The 18,561-nt window shown below is 50.2% G+C and overlaps 1 protein-coding gene across 1 annotated transcript; it reads right to left on the reverse strand.

The window, feature by feature from the left end:
- Positions 1-6,785: 6,785 nt before the first annotated feature.
- On the reverse strand, positions 6,786-12,596 carry RGS16 (regulator of G protein signaling 16). The gene is made up of 5 exons (XM_081225359.1): positions 12,373-12,596; positions 11,371-11,481; positions 10,527-10,591; positions 10,073-10,239; positions 6,786-8,647 (listed from the first exon to the last, which is right to left on the reverse strand). Exons 1-5 carry the CDS (start codon positions 12,414-12,416, stop codon positions 8,423-8,425), a joined length of 612 nt encoding a protein of 203 aa, XP_081081485.1. The 5' UTR covers positions 12,417-12,596; the 3' UTR covers positions 6,786-8,422.
- Positions 12,597-18,561: the final 5,965 nt, after the last annotated feature.

Below are 18,561 nucleotides of genomic sequence, written 5' to 3' on the forward strand. Positions count from 1 at the left end.
TCCCCAAAGCCCAAGGAATCCTTCAAAGAAAACAACTTCTCAAGCTTTCCCAGCTCTCCTCCTTCTGCCCACCTTACCTTCTAAACACAGACGCCTCCTCCCTGGTGATTTCTCTGGCAGCACTTAACCCTCAAACACTGTAACCAGCAAGGAAACAGTTCCGCCTGGGTCTGGAGCGTCTGGAGCGTCCCGCCCAGCTGGGCGGAACCTAGAAAGGAGAGTGAAAGGAGGAGGGAGGGGACACTGACCACGCCTACACTCGGCAGAGGTAGCCTGAGCTAGCAGCGCCTTTAAACCTCCTAGAGGAAAGTGGTGGCTCTTTTGGTTTTTAACCTTTTATTTTCTATTGGAGTATAGTTGATTAACAATGTGTTAATTTCAGGTGTACAGCAAAGGGATTCAGTTATACATATACATGTTTTTATTCGGTGGCTCTTAACTGATTGCTGAGGGCTGATTTGATGTCCAAGATCGTGCTGCTCAGCCTTCAGCCTTTCAGGTCACAGCTCCAACCTGACCACGTTGTTCCAAACCCCCTATCTTCTTGAGGGAAATGAATGGTAAATAAACATTTATTGAGCACCAACAGGGAGCCCGGCACTATGTTCATTGCTTCACAAGAGACTCGGACCCAGTCAACCCCTAACAATCCTGATGATGATGAAACTGAGGCTCCAGGAAGCTAGATCAGCCCCAGAGCCCAAGCTCCTTCACTCACCTGGGTGCTCTCAACTCACCGCCCTGAGGCAATGTGGCCTCCTGGAAAGGGCACAAGGCTGGCAGTCTTAAGACCTGGTCCTGCAGCCAGAGCTGTGGCTGTTTTGCTGAGTGACCACAGGCAAGTGGTTGAACAATGTTGGGCCTCATTCTCTCATGTTAATATGATTTTTAAGATTCCTTTCTGCTCTAGAAGTTCTGTTCCTGACCATTTTCCTAGCACTGAGTTGCACGCTGTATACTGAAGGCTACAATGGGAAGTATTCCTGTCCTCAAAGAACAGCCAGTCTTGCTGGGAGACAAACTTCCTAGAGGGTCATGAACAGCAAGCAAGGTGTGGTAACATGTTGGTCACCAGTGGCACGCCATCCAGACTCTCAACCTCTGTTACCCCTTACACCCCAGTGACTCCCAAGCCTCTCTCTCTAGCCCCAGCCTCTCTGCTGAACTTCAGACCCACAAATCTAGAACATGTCCCAAACAGAGATTCTCATCTCTCCCTAAATCTGCTCCTTTCCTTTTTCTCCATCCCCATGAATGGCACCACCTCCTGAATGCCACTCCTCATTCTCATCCCAATCCCAAGTCTCCTACTTTCATCTTCAAGGGGATGACTACCTCAGCCCTTACTATCGCTTACTGGAAGAAACTGATGGCTTGCTTCTCAGCCTCTAATCTAGTATTACCTGCTTCACTGACTTGCCATAATGTTCAGGACAAAGTTCAAAATCCTTAACCCATCATTCGTTCAATTAATATTTATTGAGCACTGACAATGTTGCCAGTGACTATTCTAAATGCCTGGCATACAGTGATTTATCACAAGTGCCTCATGGGGGTCTTCCTGGAGCTTGCATCTTAGTAGGCAGAAATAGATCATAAGTAATTGAGAAATGCAATATGTAACATGATTTGAGGTCCTGATATGGTCCCTGACTGTCCTGATTCCTCATGGGCATCATCACTACTACCACCCAGTTCCCCATCACATCACACTGCTTCCCACCACCATGTCTCTGCACATGCTGCTTTTGCTACCTGAACTAATAATAATGATAAGAAGAAGAAGAATGATGATGGCAGCAAGCATTTATGTAGCTCTTTAGTATGCTCTAGGAACTGTTCTGAGCCCTTTATATATATATATATTAAATCATATACTCTAATCTTTATGAGGTAGGTACTGTTTTTTTAATATTTATTTATTTATTTTATTTATTTGGCTGCGCCAGGTCTTAGGATCTTCGTTGCCCCAAGTGGGCTCCTTTAGTTGCAGCATGTGAGATCTAGTTCCCTGACCAGGGATCGAACCTGGGTCCCCTTCATTGGGAGCTCAGAGTCTTAACCACTGGACCACCAGGGAATTCCCTCTAGGTTTATTGAGAAATAATTGACATACATCACTCTAGAAGTTTAAGTTATATAGTATGATGGCTTGATTCACATATACTCTGAAATGATTACCACAATAGGTTTAGTTAACATCCATTATCTCATATAGCTACAATAAAAAAAAAAACAGAACAAGTAGAATTGCTGGATCATATGGCAGTTCTATTTTTAATTTTTTGAGGAAGCTCCATACTGTTTTCCATCCTGGCTGCACCAATTTACAATCCCACCAACTGTGCACAAGGTCTCCCTTCTCTCTACATCCACACCAAGAGCTTCAGTTTGTTTTTGTTTGTTTGTTTGTTTGTTTTTTTGGTTTTTTTGAGGTACGCGGGACTCTCACTGTTGCGGCCTCTCCCATTGCGGAGCACAGGCTCCGGACGCGCAGGCTCAGCGGCCATGGCTCACGGGCCCAGCTGCTCCGCGGCATGTGGGATCTTCCCAGACCGGGGCACAAACCCGTGTCCCCTGCATCGGCAGGTGGACTCTCAACCACTGCACCACCAGGGAAGCCCAAGAGCTTCAGTTTTTAAAGGTGATGTCAGCCCTGTTGGCTAAACAAATCTAATTTTAACCCCTGTACCCCCTGGGCTACCTTAGCAATTATGCTAATAATTTTCATTTCTATTGAAATTTCACATCTTTATTAAACTGCATTAATAAACAAAACTAAAAGTTATACCTCTTGGATATAATTCCAAAGGAAGGAGCCAACTTAAAATGAGAGCAAAGTTAAGCAATTCCAAGGGAAAAGTTTGTATAGCCTGACCTGACATGGCCACAAGGAGGCAGCAAAGGGTGAGGGATAGGCCAGAGCCCTCCACAGTCAACACAGAAGCAACAGCACTGATGCGGAAATACACGAGCCTGGGTTGAGTGAGTACCCTCTGGATGAGTACCCTCTGGATTTAATGGCTCAGTCCTTGATCTCCTCATCTGGAATTCTGGAATGCTCTTCATATCAGATAAAATACAGTATGGAGACAGCTGTACTATACTTGGGAAAATAGACTTGGAATCCTGGCTTTGAACTGTGACTCTTCCTTTCTTTTCAAAAAGTCAATAAATAGTTATTGACTGTGTACAAGGTACTGTGCTGAGTACCTGGAATCAGATAATAATAATAGTTAATATTCGTGGGATATCAGCATTGTGCCACTTTTCTTTCATTCCATGTTCCCTCTGAGGGGTGCACTCTTACTGCACTCGTTTACAGATGAGCAAAGTAAGCCTTGGAGAGGCTTAGTAGCTTCCCAAGGACATACAGCGAAGGGGCCAGTTCCAGCCCCAACATTCCAACCCCACGAGCTGGGCTGTGTATCGCTCAGCCGTGGTCTGTTCTGCCCCATCTTATCAAATAATGTGGCTCCCCATCTTGAAGAGAGTGGTTTAGTGAAAGAAAAAGAGCTGTGAAGAGGCAAGTGACAGTGCCATGTCACACATGAGGCGATCAAGGTTAGGACAGGGTGTCCTAGAATCACGGAAGTGGCAGAGATGAACTCTGGGCAGTGGACGTCTGGGAAGGAAGACTTCACTTGAGGAGGTGATGTTTTTGCTAGATTTTCAGGAGGCCTTTTGAGGAGGGCATTCTCCTCCTCAGCCCCCAACCCCTAATTAAAAGAAAGACAAAGAGGGCATTACAAGCAGAGAGAACAGCATGTGTGTAAGGGCCATCTGGGCAGGGGAGAAGTCAGGAGAGGGACTTGGGTCAGATCAGCGCGAACCTCGTATGTCATCATAAGAGCTGGACTTTCTCTCGTAGTCAAAGGGGAGCCACTGAAGGGCTTGAATGCAGCCATGGAGTGCTCAGATCTGTGCTTTATGGATAAAGACTGACATGGCGTGGAAAATGAACTGGACGGGGAGAGCACTGGGTAGGGGCACCAGGTGGGAAGTCGTTTTTATAGCCTAGGTTGAAGAGGATGAAAGTTTCCTCTAAGAAATCTCAGTGAGGGTTTCCCTGGTGGCGTGGTGGTTAAGAATCCGCCTGCCAATGCAGGGGACACAGGTTCGAGCCCTGGTTCGGGAAGATCCCACATGCCGTGGAGCAACTAAGCCCATGCGCCACAACTACTGAGCCTGCGCTCTAGAGCCTGTGAGCCACAACTACTGAGCCCATGTGCCACAACTACTGAAGCCCACGTGCCTAGAGCCCGTGCTCCACAACAAGAGAAGCCACAGCAATGAGAAGCCCGTGCACCGCAATGAAGAGTAGGCCCTGCTCACTGCAGCTAGAGAAAGCCCATGTCCAGCAGCAAAGACCCAACACAGCCAAAAATATAAATAAATAAATAAATAAAACTATTAAGACGTCTCGGTGAGCCGGGAGGAGAAGCAGCATCTCTCCCTATCAGGGTTACGGGACCAGAAGGCAGTGGATATCTGAGGGGGGACGATGAGGACCTTGGCTTTGAATGCGCTCCATACCATGAGCCTGTGGGAAGTCCAGGGAGAGGAGTCTGGTAGGAAGTTGGAAATGGTCATCTAAACGTTTCTCCTGCTGGATTTAAAATTAATCATTAACGCCATCTGCTAAACATGTATATGCTAGGCCCTGGGTGTAGAAAATTGGAGAGGGGGACATGCCTAAACCCCAGGAGTTTGCCGTCTGGTCAAGGGAGACAGAAAGGAGGGATGTAAGTCCTCTGATGAGGGTTAGCAGCAGTCGGGGCACATGAAGCACAGGCTTCAGGGATCAGACCCAAAGGCTCAGGGAAGGCGCCCCAGAAAGACCCTTGAGCCTGCTTTTGAAAGATACGTCCCCAGGCTGATGAAAGAGTGATGAGAGTAGGGGACACAGCAGGGAGGTGGTCCAGGAGGCAAAAGCAAGGAGGCTTGAACAGTAGGGTGAATCTGGGAACCGTGAAAGGTTTGTTTTCAAGGGGCAGGTGAGCGATTGGGAGCAGAGGCCGGAAAGGCATAAGCAGGCCGCTCAGGAAGTGCTTTGCCTACTAAGCCAAAGCCTGAAGTGCTCTGGGGGAGGACCAGAGCCAGTGAGTTTAAAGATATTGGAGACCTCTTGCTGGCTGCGTGATTTTCAGGAAATCACTTAAACACTCTGAGAACCAATACAGTAGAGGTCCTGTGTTGGTTTGAGCCTGACACCTGGGAGATGTATAGGTCAGCCAAGAGTCGTTCTTCTTTATCTCTAATGCGTATCTACCACCTTCAGGCCACGCCATGGGCTCCAAGACCACCCTGTATGTGAGAAGAACGGCTAGGGGAGGGGAACAAGCCTTGAGGATGGTCTTGCTGGATTGAGGAGCCTGCCAGCACCCACCCCAGTCAGTGGATGTCCGTCACCCCCATTCACTTCTCCATTACTAGCCGATTACACCCACGTTTTCCTACTGGCACCCATACTGTTTCAGAAAATACACATTTGTGCCCTTGTCTAAACTTATCCAGAATCCCCACCCACCATTAAATGAGGCTACCTGCAGTTCATGGTACGGCTACTATTTTGGTCTTCTGCCAGGCACATAGAATGCACTAGATGCAATAAATGCATGTAAAAAAGGCAAAAAGATGGAAGGAAAGTAATGAGAAGAGGAAAGGTTCCTACCTCCCCACCTGTCTGGGTACCATCTTTCTTCTTCCCTCATCCATCGTATCCCTCAACCATCCCTCACAGACTGGACTCCCCCAACCACGGTGTCACTGGGTTCCAATCTCACCTCTGCCACTCTCTCGAGCCAGCTGCCCTGGGCATGTTCCCCTCTCACCCCCGATGCCCTCAGGAGCTTCAGTTTCCTCATCTGTATTGTAGGGTTATCATACCTACCTCACAGAGCTGTTGTAAGGACTCAGTGAGATCAGGGCCTGCCACGGTGTGTGTCCCCATCTTCCTTCCCAGGCCCTTAACCTCAGAATCCCTCCTGGCATCACGCATAGAATCACCTCTTAGATCTGGGCTTAGAATGTGATTCCATGGGGTTTTCTACTCGATGTACCTGAAGTCTGGTCACTTTACTCAGTATCTTTATATAAACAGATAATTCAACACAGAGAAGAATTTAGGGAGAACAAGTAGGTAATCGGCAGAGGGAAAGCAGATTGGAAGCCTACCTTGCAAGCCTACCCCAAAGTTCTTTCTAGCCCAGCGCAAACCTCTCATTCCCTCTGCCCCAGGAATGGAACAGTCCCATGTACCAAGTGGCTTCCCAAATCTCATCTCAGAGACGTCTATGAAATTATAAGGAATACTAACTCCCTGAATTTACATGACATCTTAAAAGGATACTAATGCAAATTGGAAAATGGGCAAAGGTGAAAATGGCACAGAAGTCCCCCCCAACTGATAATGTGTGGCTACTTGGCCAGGGGCAACCACCCCGTGCTCTGTTCGAAGAAGAACTGGGAATGGCTGTGCTGGGCCGGGTGGAGAGAGGAGATGGGCTCTAAAATGACAGCTGAGCCAGGTCCAATCAACATGACACAATGGCTTGACACAAGTTGGGCTGTCACCAGCTGAATGAAGTTACCCATCCTGATGACCACCGTTCGAACAGGTCACCAGGCAAACTTGAGCCTTTGAGTTGTGCCTCTGCCCATAACTCAAAAGCTCCCCATGCATCCTGTGGCATCTCCGGACGCCAGCTCTCCCACAAGACTCCCGCCGGCACTTCCCTTTCCCTCTTCCCCTGACCACACAGCCCTTGGAGACAGGATCTCATATTTGGGTTTTATTTTATTTCACAATAAAATAACATGCTGAAACAGGAAAATGGGGATCGAGTACATCATTCACATTCAACTAGAAAACCAGTTCCAGTTGTCAACAATAAATAAATATTTAAACAGGGAGGAGTTCCTGACAGGCGCTAAGAGGTTCCCAGCAAGTTCAAGAGGTAGAGTCCAGTGGAGAGGGAGACAGTCAGGCCGTCAGCTCCTGTTGAGATTCTCCAGTAGAGGCAAACTTAAATAACAATAAATAACAATAGCAACAACACGACAACAGCAGTGAAAATAATGTGCCATGACCACTGTCACAAAACAATATGATAGACTTAAATAATTGTCTCCTGGAGGAGCTCATAGCGTAGAGAGAACAGTGTGGATTTTCCTGGGGCACAGGGGAGCTGCCCGGTTAATTCACCTCCCCAGCCTGGGCCTGGGGAAGAAGTCCCACCACGGATGTGTGCTCAGTGATGCCCTGAGGTGACAAGCGGGTTCTGATTGCCCCCAGTCCTGCTCTTCCCAGCTTCACTCCCAGCTTCTATGGTCTGGCCAAGTTCATTGAGGCCCCTGCCTCATTTCTCCCGACACCCCAGTGAGTGTACCTCACATCCACAGGAAAAAAACACGAGGCTCCCCTGCCATCCTGGGGAATCTCTTTTTCGCTGTTCTCATACCCACAAAAATAAAAGATGAGCTTAATTTAAAGAGGATTTTCTGGAACTGCCAAGATTTGTTTCTCAGGATCCTTTTCTCCCTCCTTCCACCCTACCCGGCAAAAGAGCTGGACTAGCCGCTCACCAAGAGGCCCCATGCCCTTCTCCTGATGGGCCCCACGTTCAACAGCAGCACGGAGCTAAGAGAGGGTACAGCCCAGCAAAAGGTCCTCAGCGGGCCCTACTCACAGGTGGACCCTACTGCACACACAGGGTCGGGGCACCCACAAGAGGCCACCAAGAGCACCAAGGTTCATTTCACATGGGCAAGATGGCCTCTTTTCAGGGCTCTCTACTCATCTGGAAAGGGGCTTGAAGGCCAGTATTTGAGGTAAAAATCTCATCTGGGGCAAGCATCACATTGGTTCTCTGGCCTTGACAAGACTGCCAGGCTGGACACTGGAGTGTTGAGAAATGCAAGCTAGGTGAAGAGGACGGGACGGGAAGGCTTCACATCCATGGTTCCCTGTGTGCCCAGGACAGGCTGGGAATTAGGAAACCAGGATGTGTCCACCGATGGACAGGCAGAACGGCTAACCTGGTTGTCCTTGCCTCACTCATTTTCAAGTTTCCCTTTATCCACAAGTTTCCCAAAGCACCCTGGAATAGCCCTTGCCCCGCTGAGAACGGCCAGAGCCGATGCTGACTCCTGCACCATCCTTCTTTTCCCCCCGAGAGAGCCACACACAACCCTCCTCTTCAGCCCTTGGGCGCAGGTCCTAGAAGTGGGGGAACCCTCTCGCGCACGCAATTCAGTCCCAGTCCCGCAGTGTCTGGAGGAGAGGGTGTCACCGGGTGGGCGTTTCCCTTCGCTGTCCTCTCTGGCTTTGCAGAACCCGCCCCCTCCCGCACGGGGGCGGAGCCTCAGCTATGGGTGACCCAACCTCTCTGCCCGGCTGGCCCCCTCCCAGCCCGGAGGCTCAGGTATGCGAGGGCTCGGACACGGAGGCGGAGGCGGAGGCGGAGGCGGAGGCGGCCGTGGCTTGGGCAGCTAGGTCCAGATAAGCTGGGGACTTCAGGAAGCGCGGGTACGAGTCCTTCTCCATCAGGGTGCGCGTCTTCCCCTGAGCCACGTTGAAGCACATGGCCGTGGGCGTCCGCAGGTTCGTCCTGGTCAGCTCCCTGGTCTCGTGGTCTATGTTCACCTGTGGGAAGGAGGGCAAGCAGGTGGGTGCGTGGGCGTCAGGGCACGGGGTGGCAGAGGCAGGAGGCCAGCAGGCACGGGAGGACTGGCACGTGGGGCAGTGGAAGGAGCACTGGATTCCGAACACGGAACCGGGTGTCTCCAGAGTTGACCATCAACGCACTTTTCAACTCTGGGCCTGTCCCCACCTCTGATCCAGTGTCTGTCCTCCAGTCTCTCAGAATGACCTAGGATATGTTGAGAATGGGTACAAATCCAACCTCTTTTCACCCATTCCACTGTAACAACCCGGGTTCAAGTCACCATCACCTCTCTCCCAGACTAGTACCAGCGCCTGCTACCTGGTGTCTCTCTCTTCTCCCCTTAACCCCGGGCTCTGTTCTCCACCCAGCAGCAGAGCAAAGCCTTTTAAAACCCAAGTCAGTTTGCTAGCAGCTCTGTCGTTTCCCGTCACTCAGAGGAAAAGCCCAAGTGTGCAATGAGCCCACACGGCCACCTGGGCCGGCACCTGGCCATCTGCCACCTGTGTGACATCATCTCCCACTCTCTCTCCCTCACTCTCTGCTCCACATGGGCCCACTTGCTGGTCTGTGATCACAACAGGCACTCTCTGGGCTTTGCACTTTCCGTTTCCTGTGTTAAAATGTCCTTTCCTCCTTTTCAGGTCTCTGTTCACATGTCACCCTATCAAACAACCCACCCCTCACTTCCCTTTATAAATCGGAAAGACCTCACATCCTCCCACCCCGTACTCTGGTATTCCCTTCCATATCCTGCTTTGTTTTTATCAGAGCACAGATCATTCCCTGACAATATTTACTTAATTGGTTATTGTCATTTTCTCCCACTGGGGTAGAGACTTTTTGTTCACTGCCATATCCTCAGTGTCTATACTAGTGCCTTGCATGTAATTGATGCTCAACAAATCTTTATGGAATAAATAAAAGTGCTCAGAAAATAGAATATTGTACAGATACAAAAGCAAGGCATTACTACTCTCTCTCCACGAGGTGGCGCCATATTCTCTAGCAAACAGTGGAGGCCTGGGGGAAGGTTAAAAGGTTCACAGACCACAGACCTGAGGCACGTCAACCAGGGGACTGAGCCAGGTTATCCTATGATGACCTGTCTCCCCAGTTGTGTAAGTGTTTTGAGCTCTAAAAAGGGCTTAGTTTACAGAAGTGCATATGGACAGAAGCCCAAAAACCCCTGCCAACCCCTCCGGTCCCACTGGTGAGTATGAGGGTAACAGCAGGCAGGGGTGGCCCAGAGCCTGGCTTTATAGTCTCCAGCCTCCTGTGCCAAATGAGGCCACTCTATTTCTAAACTCGGCCCTTTCCTTGCTGGCCCCCCACCATCCCCAATCCTCAGTAGGGAAGGAGCAGGCAGGGTCTGCAGGATCCCTGGAATATGTCACGGCTCTGACCTCTTTGGGGGCTTCACTGCAGATGAATTCCTCAAAGATCCTGTGAGCCCGGGAGCCCAGCTTGGTAGCTGACCGGAGCTTCTTGAACTCCTCACAGGCCAGCCAGAACTCCAGGTTCTCCTCGCTGAACTCTGTCTTCAGGAAGGCGTGGAAGGCGGCCACTCCATCTGGGGTTGCAGGGAGAGAGGAAGAGACTGGTCAGACAGCGGGACAGCCAGCCGGGAATAAAAGAAGAAAAGACAGCGATTGTAGTTAGTGGTCTATTTTTAGGATGTAATTTTCTCGAACAAGGACCTGCCTTTGTATTCTGAATAGAGGCTGGCACACTAGGGGATCTTTATTATTATTACTACTACTACTATTTTGCTCACGCTTTCAGCATCCTCAGGCTGGCTCCATGGCACATGGGTACACATGTGCCATCCACAGACAGACACAACAGGGTCCCACTCACTTTTACTGCTCAGCAGCAAGTCAAATGACTCTTTCCACCCCAGCACGTCTTCTGAGAAGTTTTTGCTAAAAAAAAAATGCAGGATTTTAATTAAAAAAAAAAATCAACAAACTACTGCACAGCACAAATCCTAGCCAGAACGCTGATGGAAGTTGTATAATTCACACAATTGTATAATTGGATAATTATTGGAGCTGAGGCCTCAAACTCTTAGTTGGGGTTCAGGGAAATAGTTGTGTTTTCTAGAGGACAGCTCAGTAACCAGAAACCAAAGCAGGGAACTTCTGGCCCTCATTAAATACCTAAGACTGTGTCTTCACTGTCCAAAATTCTTTCTATTCCCCTGACTCTCAGAGCTTGTTTTGTATACTTTCTCAAGGAAATAAGGGTCTTATGAATAGAGATTATGTCTACCCATAACCCCAGAGCCTAACGCAGCGCCTGGCACAGTTGATGGTCAGTATAAAAGGGCTTCCAGCTAAAGTGCATGTCAGTGGAAGTACTCACTAATTTAAAACCCACCAGTGGCCTTGGACCCTGCCCTTGCCCTGGTTGCACGTGCAATGACATCTCCAGGTGCGAGAGTCTGGTAACTAGACATTCAGGTCCTGGGTATCCTCATTTGTTGGTGGAATTAGAAGCCTGGAGCCATCCACCCAGTCACCCATGAGCCAGGCAGCCATAGCAGACCAGCTATGACCAGCTCCATTACAATCTCTAGGAAGAGGTCACCAACGTCCACGCTGGCATGTCCTAATTTCTCCTGGTATTTTCCTTCTCAGGACTCCTTTCCTGAATCTGGCTCCCTCCCACTAGGGGCCCCAGGCTGTTCAGCAGGACTTACCCCTCTTTGCTGTGTTTACTGTCCCACTCGAACTTGCCAACATTCCCAGTACCGGAGCCCAGTTCTGACTTGTGAAGAAAGATCCCCAGCCGTGTCTTGAACTCTTTGGCTCTGGAAGACAAAGCAGGAGCTTGTGAGGATTCTCCATTCGCTCAGCCAGGGCAGAGAGATTTATGAGGTCCCAGAAGAGCTCAGGTTAGTGTCACTCAAGTTCCAGCCTTGAGGTTCCTGGGAACCCATAACTGTTCCCAGGGCCTAAACGTTGCCTCTCTCAGCGGTATCATGAACCCAGAAACAATGAAAGCAATATTTAAGCTGTGCCTCGGTAGGTCTTATACTTTCTGGGTCTACAGTACAGCACACATGGGCTCTTTCCCACTTCAGTCACACTGATCCATCTTTGTGCCTGTTGATTAGCAGAAGGCAGCTCAGCACTCTCTTAGACTTGTCACAAATATTTCTGGAGCTATGTGGAAGCTGATTTCTGCCTTCATCTTTACTTTTTCCTTCCCAGCTCCAGGAAAGATTGGAGTGGGTGAGTAGCTCCCTGGGAAGCGGGCACATCCCTCACTGGGGGGGCTGCTGAAAAACACTTCCCTGCCTTTCCAGGGCCAGAGGAGGCCATGCCCCTAGACCTATGACTTAGAATGAAAACCAAGTGCTTAAGAAACCGGGGAAGGCTCAGTTCTGCCTGGTGATGCCACCGTGGTTTTCCTGAAACTGGGCCACCTGAGTAGAACTGCCACTTGTCGGAGGGTGGGGAATGGCAGTAAGCAGTGGTCCCTCTGCTTCCCTTTGCTTTGCCTTCTCCGTTCTCGTCGCCCATCCTTCTCTAAGACTCTAAGGGAGGCATCTGAGAACGTGGAACCAAGTTGATCTCTGCCTCTCGTCACTTGCGTCCCATTCTCCAGCCCACCCAGGTCTGCAAGCCTGCCGCCGCTGCACACCCTAAGGTTGGTGGGACTTCTTCTTCCTCCAGGCAGCTGGACAAGCTGCTCTTACCTCTCCAGGCAGGTGGTGGGGAAGGCGGACAGGGTCCGGCACATGGCTGCGGGTGCAGGGCAGCACGTCGTGTGGAGGATGGTGACGGGCTCCAGCGGGCACCGCAGGGTTCGAGGAAGCAGAGCAGCTGCGGCCAGCGCCTGTCTGCACAGGTTGAGTTTACTCAACGGCTTGCGCCGAGCCAACGGCTTTTATTGCCTTGGAGGGGGCGGGGCGGGGCTGCGTGCCGCCGACCAATCGGAGAGCGGTACTGAGCGCGGGCGAAGGCGCAGGAGGGGTCTGGAGCTCGACGGGGCGGGGGGCCCTGCCCGGGATGCGCCGCTACCCTCGTGCAACCTTCACACCGCGGGGGTGCTCACGGGGCTAACCCCCTCCTCCTGGCGGACACCGGCTTGGGGAGGGAGAAGCGGCAGAGAAGTCACACGGAGATGAGAAGCGCACACCCAGTTTAGTAGGAGGGAGAAAAAAAAAAAAAAAAAAACACCTTCTGCCGCTAGTAAAAGCAGGAAACCAACTCAGCGGTGCCAGGAGGATTGGTGTTGGGGTGCCTCCTTGGGGAGGCACGCACGGTGCCGAGCACAACCTGAGCCTGAGTCTGTTGGGTCCTGCAGGACCGGAGCACAGGATGCAAGCCAGGCAAGAGAGCATCATGGTTATACTGATAACTTCCATTGACTGTGCTCCTACCCAAATGGCCACGGGTCAACTAAGTAAGCCCTTTGTCATCATCACCTCCATTTTATAGATGAAGAAACTGAGTCAGAACGTTAGAGAGACTTGCCCAAGATCAGAGTTAGAAATAGCAGACAAGGGGTGGGGGTGGTGGCTGGCTTTATTGAGCATCTACTATGTACTTTTTTTACTAAGACTCGGGTTAAATAACTTGCTCAAAGTCACACAGTAAGTGTTTTGCCAGAAGTCAAATATGAATTTACCATGCTTTTTCACTGCCCTGTCCGCAGATTACAATCCCACCACCTCCGGAACTAATGAATGATCCTGCCTTTAAGCAGTTGCTAGCTAGTTCGGCGTCCTCATCTCTGAGATAAAGGTAATAAATGCTCTACCTCTCTCCTCACTTTCCCATCACAGCCTCCCCATTGCCCCTCACTTCCCTTTGGGATTGCTATTAAGAGGCTGCACTTGAGGTTAAGAGTGTGCCATCTAGGGACAGATTTCTCAGTTTCAAATCTGGGCTCCACCATTTACTGGTGGGAGACATTAGGAGAGTTTCTCAACCTTTCTATGCCTCCGTTTCCTTGTCTCTAAAACGAAAACATGATGCGCTTATTTCATAAAGTTGTTGTGAGGACTAAAGAAACTTAATTCTTAGTTTGAATTCACCAGGAGACGGGAAACTCAGTTCCTCAGAGGCAGAGACTTGCTGGGGAGAGTTCTGGGAACTAAGAGGGTGTGAGGGAAGCAGGGTTGGGCAGGGAGGAAACGAATGCCCGAAGCTGGTCTCAGGGGATGCTCTGGAGTGGGATGACGCTTCTGAGCAGACCTGCAGTGAAGCAATGGGCCGGGCCTTTGTATCCCACATCAACGGTTCATTGGACGGCCTAATTTTAACTTTTTTTTTTTTTTTTTGCAGTACGCGGGCCTCTCACTGCTGTGGCCCCTCCCGCCGCGGAGCACAGGCTCCGGACGCGCGGCCACGGCTCACGGGCCCAGCCGCTCCGTGGCATGTGGGATCCTCCCGGACCGGGGCACGAACCCGTGTCCCCTGCATCGGCAGGCGGACTTCCAACCACTGCGCCACCAGGGAAGCCCCACGGCCTAATTTTAAACGAGGCAATTCCCTCTGTCAAGGGCAACTCCCAGCGAGAGACGGCTGTGAGCCTACAGCAGCCAGCACCCTGGGGGATGAGGGCCTGGTCCCAAACGCAGATCTGGGAGACACACCACAGCACCTGTAGCCACACCTGGAAGGTGCTTGGGACAGTACTCAGCTCGTAGTCAGTGCTCAGTCAACCTTCGCTCTCAGGTTTACTTAGTAGGGTTATGGGGGTTGCTAGACAACAAGGAAAAGTAGCAAGTTTTTTTTTTGTGACTCTCGGAGTTTAGGTGTTTATTTCATGAGGGGCATTTAAGAGTTGCTATTCCTCAGGGGGACCTGGAAGTAAGGGTCGGAAACCAGAGGCGAACAGGTTCCACCTGACAGAGCCCAGTGAGAAGTCCCAGGAAAGCTGGTCCGGGAAGGAAAGGGGAAAACCAGAGAGGGGAAGACGGGAGGAAGGCCTGTGAGAGAGCCATTGAGGCACCGCTATAGGAAAAGAGGCCCAAATCAGAACAATATGGGGGGTCTTTTGTCAGAGCAGATGCCCTTGTTAAGCCAGGGCCTGCAGAAGATGATCCAGTTAGTCAAAACCTAATACCCTCTGAAGCCAGAGCTGAACCCTCCACAGCCTCCTGGGTGGTTAGTGGAACACAGGGACAGACGTGGCGGCAGCTCACACATTGGTAGCACCATCTTAGATGCCGCTTCCCACCTGCGCCCCGTCTCGCCCACCTTGGCTCTTGTTCTACTTTTCTCACAAGTCCAGGGCTGGATTGGTGTGGGGCAGGGCGATGGGCAAGGGTTGGGAGGGGGGCAACGGAAGGATGCCTTTTTGAACGTTTGCTTCTCAGCACAGCCCTTGGTCCACACGATGACTCAGCCCACCCGGCAGCATTAGCAGGCCCTTCTGCTGGAGGAGTTCGTCAGCTGGGATGAGGGTTGTTTTGTCACCTGCTGCTGCTCCTGCCCCAGTGCATATGCTTTTATGATGCAGCTGCCGAATGGGGACGTGGGTGGTGTCCGAGACAGCTTTTCTCCAAGCAATAAAGGCAAGTTTATGGACGGATTGAACCCCCAGTCTTACCCTCAGTAGTACCACATTGGAATCAGCCTGTACGTGGCCACATGACAACAATAATAGTGATTAGGCAGAAAACCTCCTCAAACCTTCCCGTCCTTTCTGCATTCCCTGTGAATAGGCCAGAGGAGCTTTTAAATTTCCATTCTGCAGACAACAAAACGGCAGTGCTAAAGGCACTTAGTTAAGTGCAATGGAGCTGAAAACAGCTGAACCCTGGGCTGAATCTCCAGATTCCTGAGCTAGTACTTTTTCATTTGACAAAGAAAGCGAAAGAGACAAAGGAATTGATGCATGGTGCGCAGATGGGCAAATCCAAGAGCACAAAGCTCCTTGCTCAAGATGAAGAGCCCTCTCCGAGTTCAACCTGCCTCCCGGTTGCCATGGTTACCTCTTCAGTTTCCAGGCAGAAACTTTTTGAAGTTCACGGTTTACCCCAAATTCTCTTCCCAGCAGGTAAATCGGTTCATGTCTACAATTGCAGTAATGACTCAACAGTTGCTGTCAATCCAGCAAGCTGAGCTCGCCTGTGAATCGTACTGGCTTTGACAGAACCTGACCTCATTTTTGCCCAGCGCTCCCAGTGCAGCTGTGCTCTCTTTAGTGGAGAGTATGGGGACACAGCTCTGCAGGCTGGGTCATCTGGGGTCAGGATTCAACATCCCACAATAACCCAGCCACGTTGCCTTCCATCTCCTTCAGCCCCTCTGACCCCCCAGGACCACTCTTTCCACAGAGACTGAGGTCTAGACAGGACCTTTGTCTACTGAAAACAGTTAGAGGAAATGAAAATACTTACTCGACTTTAGCACAGACGATCCCCACAGTGGTCTGGACCTTCCAAAGTCAGTCATCAATCTACTAATAAATATTTATTAAGAATTTACTATGGGGCTTCCCTGGTGGTGCAGTGGTTAAGAATCCACCTGCCAATGCAGGGACACGGGTTCGATCTCTGGTCCGGGAAGATCCCACATGCCACGGAGCAAGAAAGCCCCTGCACCACAGCTACTGAGCCTGCGCTCTGGAGCCCGCGAGCCACAACTACTGAAGCCTGCACACCTAGAGCCCATGCTCCGCAACAAAAGAAGCTACCGCAATGAGAAACCCGCGCACCACAACCAAGAGTAGCCCCGCTCTTCGCAACTAGAGAAAGCCCACGTGCAGCAACGAAGACCCAACGCAAACATACATAAATAAGTAAATAAGTAAATAAATAAATAAATAAATAAAAGAAACATGACCCCAAAAAAGAGAATTAAAAAAAAAAAAGAATGTACTATGTTCCCAAGTTGATGGGGAAACAACAGCTTTTAAGGCTCTTCTCTGACTGTAATGGCCTTATATTTCCTTCCAGCTGAGGAAACAAAACTACCAGAGGGGAGAGGGAGAGGTGATAGGAAATTATTTCCTGGTGTTGCAACAAGTGTCCAGGAAAGGGAGAGATCAGAGAACGTTGGCAGTGTTTTAAAAAAAAAAACAAAACAAAAAAACAGGAGTGAGAGAGGTTCGAGCACCATGGAAGGTCAGAATATGCAGGGCGTGTGGGAGGAAGCATGCCTCGGTGGGACAAACAACTAGGAAATGCCTGTTGTAGTTTGGGGGTACAGCAAAGATGCACAAAGATTTAGGAATTCCTTACATACAGGCAGCGGCGCTTAAGCTGGCAGTGTGCGCACTTGGATTCCACTTTTAGGTTTAGAAGCACAAAAACAGCAGGGGCAGCACATATCCTAAGACGTCTACATGAGAAGGGAGAGATCACCTCCAGCAGACATGGAATAGACAGTCTCTGAGGGTCAGTTCCCTGCTGCATCATGACAGGAACTGTGGGTATTCTCCCTTCCTGGGCAGGGGAAGTTGACAGAGTTCAGCCTGGGTGCAAGAAACGACTGTTTTCCCCTGATTATCCTTTAGGGCATTGGGTGCAGCTCACTTTGATGGCTGTACTACTCAGCTCTGATTTCTTCTCTTCCCTCCCCTCCTTCCCTCTGAGCAGAGTTTTGAGGGGATGGGAGCCCTGCTTCTCTCTACCCAACTGGACCAATGGACCCCTAGCCTCCAAGGAGGGCAGTCCCAGCCACCTGGGAGAGGCTGAAACTCTTCAGCAGCACCTATGGCTAGTAGGATCATGTCTAGTCTCCTCTACATGGCACCTAATGCACTAATCAACTGATCTCACATCCTTCACCTCACACCCTAACACCCAGCCAACCTCAGCAGCTGCAGGTTACCCCAGGCACCAAGCTGCCTGCACCAACAAGCCCTGAGCATGAGGTTCTCTAGGCTTGAAGGACCCTCCAATCCCAGTTCTACTCATTTTATTTTTATTTTTTTATTTTATTTTATTTTATTTTTGCGGTATGCGGGCCCCTCACTGTTGTGGCCTCTCCCATTGCAGAGCACAGGCTCCGGACGCGCAGGCTCAGCGGCCATGGCTCACGGGCCCAGGCGCTCCCCGGCACGTGGGATCCTCCCGGACTGGGGCACGAACCCGTGTCCCCTGCATCGGCAGGTGGACTCTCAACCACTGCGCCACCTGGGAAGCCCCGAGTTCTACTCATTTTAAAAGATATTTTCAATAAACTGATTTTTATATATTGAGATATAGTTTGCATATAATGAATGCACAGATCTTAAGTATACAGCTCGATGGGTTTTGATAAATGTAGACATCCATGTAACCATGGCATACACCATGCCAGCTTGCTGGGTGGCATTTTAATCGAGAGCCAATCAAGCTACGGAATACTCCTGTCACCCTAGAAAACTTCATGCTCCCTCCAGCCAGCCTCCCTGCCACTCCCCATCAGAGGCAACCACTAGTCTGAGTCCTAGAACCATAGGACTCACATTGAATCCCGAGTTTGTTTTCTACATATTTTTCAGGCCTGGCGCAAGTGCTCTCTCATCCCTGGAACTTGTTCCTGCCTATGTTACCCTGAACTCAGAATTGATTCCCAATCTGTTTGCTCTGTGAGCTCCTGCAGGGCAGGGACCATTGCCTTGGTCCTCTTTTTATCTTCAGCCCCTAGCACCATGCCCAGTTTGGTGTGTATTCTATAAATGTTGGCTGGCAGGCTGGCTTCTGTTTCAACACAAATCTTAATAACTATGAACACTAGCTGTGTGCCAGGCTCTGTTCTGTGTGCTGTTTTCCCCTGAATTATCTTTCAGTTCTCACAATTACCCCATAAGGCAGGTTCTATCTTGTCCTCGTTTTACATTTGAGTAAACTCTGGCAGAGATTGGTTAAGTAACTTGCCTGTGATCACACAGCTAGTGAGTGGTCGAGCTGGGTTTTGATCTCAGTCCAATTCCAGAGCCTGTG

The sequence above is a fragment of the Mesoplodon bidens genome (assembly GCF_964165515.1).
Source record: "Mesoplodon bidens genome assembly, chromosome: 2".
NCBI classification, from domain to species: Eukaryota; Metazoa; Chordata; class Mammalia; order Artiodactyla; family Ziphiidae; genus Mesoplodon; species Mesoplodon bidens.